Source organism: Charadrius vociferus, unplaced genomic scaffold, assembly GCF_000708025.1.
Source record: "Charadrius vociferus isolate BGI_N301 unplaced genomic scaffold, ASM70802v2 scaffold462, whole genome shotgun sequence".
NCBI classification, from domain to species: Eukaryota; Metazoa; Chordata; class Aves; order Charadriiformes; family Charadriidae; genus Charadrius; species Charadrius vociferus.
In genome coordinates, this window is record NW_009647021.1 from 82,165 (window position 1) to 87,245 (window position 5,081).

Consider the following 5,081-nt stretch of genomic DNA (forward strand, 5'->3'; position numbering starts at 1 on the left):
AAGCTTCTAGCTTGCATTAGACAAGTCTGAGATGCACTCTAACCTTGGAGAAAAAAACCCCCAAACAGTTGATTTATTCCATTGATGTATTAGAAGAGATGGCCAACCAGAACAGCTAAGATGGGAAAAGTTTCCACAGCCTGGGACAAAAAAGGTCCTTGATTTTAGACAGTTTATGAAGAACCCATGAACTACTGCAGCAGCATACTAAGGAACCTTGGCTCATCTGGAAAATGGATAAATTTAGTTCATTTTGAATGACAAGAACACTCATGTCCCTAGCCCCCATTTCCTCTCAGCAGCTCTGCAGGCCCTCCATGTAATGTCACCCTGCAATAGTCACGCTGCAGAACAGCCTACGCAAACTCCAGTTGTGCAAGCTGATACCTGGGACAGGCAAAGAAGAAACAGAAGATCAATTTTTGCTCCTGGCACTGCTGAAAACTACAATTCAAATACAAATGTGCTTTTGAGAACTCCTGCACTTCTGCAGTTTGGGCTTGATGGGCAATATCCCTGGGGAATCCGTCCCTGGACTCCAATGAATACAGCTTAAAATTACCGTATTCCTCTAAATAGTGTCATTAGACTTTTACTTTCAAAAAAATAAGATCAACCCGGGCCAGGGTCTGCAGATAAAGTAGTAGCTTATCTCAAATATTTTTAGTATTTTTTTAATTACAAGTAGTCCTCATTCCAGGTAATGTAACTGACACAAAGTATCTGCAGACTTGCAGCCCCTAGACTTTCACAGAAAGCCCAGGAGCAGCCAAGATAGCCTAAATGTGGGGGAAGAGTCATTTGGAGTAAATACAATAAAAAAAAAAGGGGGGGGGGATTTCAAAACCCCTTCATATGAAGGATCAAGGAGGTTAAAGCAAAAATACTGGTTCAAAAAGATGTACAAGACTGTTGGAGACCAACAGAAGACTCTGCCAAAAAATAACCTGCATTTAAATCAGAAATCAATGGCATCACACAATTTTACTGTTAAAAAAAGGGAAATAAAAGTGGAAATCTGTGTAGAGATCAGCATTTACAAAGAGTTATCATTAGCTCCAGAGACCAGCATAATTCCCATGAAGTCCTGATGGAAGGGGGCCTCCTGCCACAAAGAGCTTCATTCCAGACGAGTCATAGCAGTGGGTGTAAACAGCATTTGGGAAGAAATTTAAGTCAGAAAAATAATTCCTCCAGGTTTCATCATGATTCTGTTAAAGGAAAGTTTAGATTGTTATTGTTGCCAAACAAACCCAAAACCTTGTCTCACAGAAGCAGAAGGTAGCTTCCAGAGCCTAAAAAGGAATTTTTTTCTGTTAATACTCCCTGAAGCTTCAGACAGATCAACTTGAAGATACCAGAGGTGTCCTGAAGCTTTTTCTGAGGACATTTGGACCAAACATTGGAGGGTGGAAGGTGAAGGGTAGGGAAGATATCCAGTTTCATTAGTTTTTAAAGTTACAACACAATGGTACAAAAGATAATAGAGAGAAGTTAGACAAAGCCATTAACTGCTTTATGATAACATACAGGAAATTGAACTCAAGTGCCTGCTGTAGCATTACCTCAGGAAGCCAGTTTTAAAAATGCACACAATTAAATTAAAAAATGCACACAATTAAATCTCTCTTACTTTGAGTACCACATTTTTAAAAGAAGAAAACGTATTTTGTGTTTGAGGTTCTGAAAACAGAATTTAGATTACATTCAAAAATATAAACCTATAAAATCTAGTTCAATTATGAATCAATGCATAAGAAGAGTAGTCAGCATGCCTTATACCCAAACAACCAACCATTCAATACCCTTTCATAAAGCTTTTGTAGAGAGCAATTCTGCAGCACTTCTTGCTTTTCATGATTACAGTTATTGGTTACATGATCACCGTTTTACTGTGTCGCATTTCATCCAATAGCTCCCATTACTACAAAAAGAACCGGTTCAAGCCCTACAGCACTCCTGTGTAAAGGGTCTCCTACAGCTACAAGCTACTCACCAGCCAGCCTTTCCCAGTAGTCAACTTCAAAATTTCACTGCCTCCTAATTTCTGCTTCTGTCCATAGCAGGCATGTGGGGGCTTTTCATCCAGGAACCTCTGGGCTCTGATATCATAAAACAATAAGGAACCTTGCCCTGTTCCCACCGTAATGACATGCTCATAGAAGCTCACCGATCGAATACCTGTCAAACAGAGAAGGGACATACAACACAGTAAGGAAGATGGATGCTATGGCTCTGCAGTGCTGCTGCTTGATGTCTAATATTTTCTTTAAGAGGAACTACCGACTAGTATTCTCCACAACATATAAGTTTCCCCACTGCTATGGAGTGATGCAGATAAATCCCATTGATACTACTGAAACAGCAGCTTCAATTACATATACTACTTCCCTTCTCCTCTGAGGCCATCAGCTACTCTGATGGTGCATAGTAAGAAGCTTAATTCTCAGCAGGCCCCAGCTCTGCCAGATAAGCAAAGATAATAAGCCATTTAAGATCAAGAACAGCTTTGTTCTGTTTGTCACAAGCCTCTAAGCAAACACACCATAAGCTAGTACATGGCAGCAGAGAAAAGAACATCACATTGGTTTCCTCCATGAGCTCACACTCTACCTAGCTATCTGTCAAGCTATGATAAGTGACTGAGAGAAATTACCGTCCCAGCTGCCACCAAGTGCATTTTGTTGATCAACAGGCTAGCTGTAAGCAAGCATAACCATAATAATCACTAGTTACTTTGCTGCTAAGATAGATCAGGCTCTTAAATAATTTTGAAGCTATCCCTAATCAAATATTCTCACACAAGCACACCTTATTCTTATAAGCTGGCACTTTTAGCACTTCACCCAGCAATGAAGACAGACTAAGAATCCTATAACCCAAGCACCACCATGTTACACCATCACATGGGAAGCCACAACAAGTTTCCAGTCCAAACAAAACATTCTAGCACAATTCAGTTATGCCATTAGATTGAGTAAAAGGAGTACATTTTGTTTTCACAAAATCTAAAACTGAAGCCTCAGCTAAACAAGGATCCCTTGGAAATAGTCTTGGGGAGATTCTGTATGATGGAATTTGCAATATGTCCTGTCATCTCATCTCTATTGTGCAAAAGGTTTATTCTGCGTAAGCACTCTATCCCAAACAACTCTTCTACGTAGATTAAACCCCACCACATCTATGCTTTTCCTTACTGCACAACATAATGCCAGGTTATAAACTCTAGGGCTTTTTAAGCCCTCTTTAAAGTACCACTGAATTACAGCCTAAACAAGCATTCAAACAGGAAGGGAAAAGAGTGAGTTATGCCAGCTACATCCACGTGCCGACTGCTGTCACCATACCAAGTGTGACTGAATGTCACAAAACTTGTAACATACTGGAATACACCAAGCAGGACATGTGACAGCAGACATCCAAAAGATGTAGATGCAGCCAGGGAGTTTCCCCTTCCCCTTTGTACAGAGTCCTAACTAGTAACACATCCTCATTCTTCCGCCTCTGCAACCTGATGTTACATCCACAGCCTCCAGCACCTCAGACACACGCTTAGAACAGGCAAGGCCACATTGTCATGCTCCAGATGAGAGGTGAAGTATTAGCTACAGGCTTAACAGATGGGAAACCACTGTGCAAGTCTCACACCTGCTGAAGTAGATTTACTAGATTCATATAAGAATCTCTACTTTCATTCAGGGAACTACAAATGCATCTAAGCAAGACAGAGACATTTCCCCCCCGCCCCCATTACAAGGGCCTGGCTCTAGTAAATACATGCAGAAAGCTTTAAGCCCTCTGCAATCAGCAAGAGCAGTCACTTGGATAAGAGTAGAAAGGCACAAGAGGGGACCTCCTCTTATTTTTGCTCCAAAAATGCTCTTGACAGGCAACCCAGCAGAACACTTACTTAACAGAAACAGATGATGGAGTATGACAGCAGATAGCATATCACCGAGGAGACCAGCTCCAGTGCAGGTAAGTCCACGCTGGGGAAGGGAATCGAGGCAAAAAGGGTCGGCAAGGGGCTCTTTTTCGAGCTTTTCAAAGCCAGGAAAAGTGACTAGCTCATGCCGGGAGCAGCAGCTTGGGGGAGGGCTGCTGACGTGGCAGGGGTGAAGCCAGCACTACCCTCGGCACAGGTTCACCTGATGAACTGTGCACGCACCAGCTCTCATGCTGCTTCACAGACAAGAGCTCTCGTGGGAACACGTAGCCACCCAGGCATCAGGCTGCAGGGTGTGCCCTGCTCTTATGCAAACGTTGGATAGCAGTGGTGAGCATGCCTGTGGCAGGTGTGCCCAGGTAGAGGAGCTCCCACGCTTAGTGATGGAGCTCAGGGAGGAGGTAAGTAGGTTGAGGGTTATCAGGGAATGCGAGAGGGAGATAGATGCCTGGAGTCATACCCTGTCTCCCATTACAGAAACCCAGCAGGCAGACAGAGCCCCTGCTGCGGAGAGCTCCCACTCCTCTCCCTGACTGACTGAATGGGGTAACTTGGAGGACGGGGGGCAATGGTGAATGTTCCTGCCCGACGCAACAGGCGCATCTGCCTGCTGACTACCACACCTTCCCAGGTGCCATTGCAGAACACATACAGTGCTCTGCAAGGGGAACTGAACAACGGTGAGGATGATAATCCTCCCAGCTTGGAGGTGTCATGGAGGCCTAGTCGGACCACCACCCGAATCAAAACCTCAACAGTCAAAAACAAAAGACGGTCACTGTAATAGGTGACTCACTCCTGAAGGGAACAGAAGGCCCGATATGTAGAGTGGACCCGCTATATAGGGAAGTTTGCTGCCTCCCTGGGGCCCGGGTTAATGATATTAAGAAGCAGCTTCCTTCCCTGGTGCAGCAATCAGATTATTATCCCCTTTTAGTCTTTCAGGTAGGCAGTGACGACATAGTGAAAAGAAGTACGAGGGCAATGAAGAAAGATTTCAGGGCCTCAGAACGACTGGTTAAGGGATTGGGAGCACAAGTCTTGTTCTCTTCTACCCCTCCAGTTGCAGGGAATGATGAGGGGGTAAACAGGAAGAGCCAGCAGGTCAATGACTGGCTCCGAACTTGGTGTTACC

General features: G+C 43.9%; 1 protein-coding gene across 1 annotated transcript in view; it reads right to left on the minus strand.

Annotated features, from left to right (window-relative positions):
• Positions 1 to 772: 772 nt before the first annotated feature.
• Positions 773 to 5,081, minus strand: part of LOC104295715 (DDB1- and CUL4-associated factor 12-like) — a gene marked incomplete at its 5' end in the record, with an annotated part of 17,801 nt that continues 13,492 nt past the window's right edge. Inside the window, 2 exons of the mRNA XM_009895492.1 lie at positions 773 to 1,211; positions 1,997 to 2,181. Coding sequence (XP_009893794.1) covers positions 1,053 to 1,211; positions 1,997 to 2,181 — 344 coding nt within the window. The remainder of the gene's footprint in view (positions 1,212 to 1,996; positions 2,182 to 5,081) is intronic.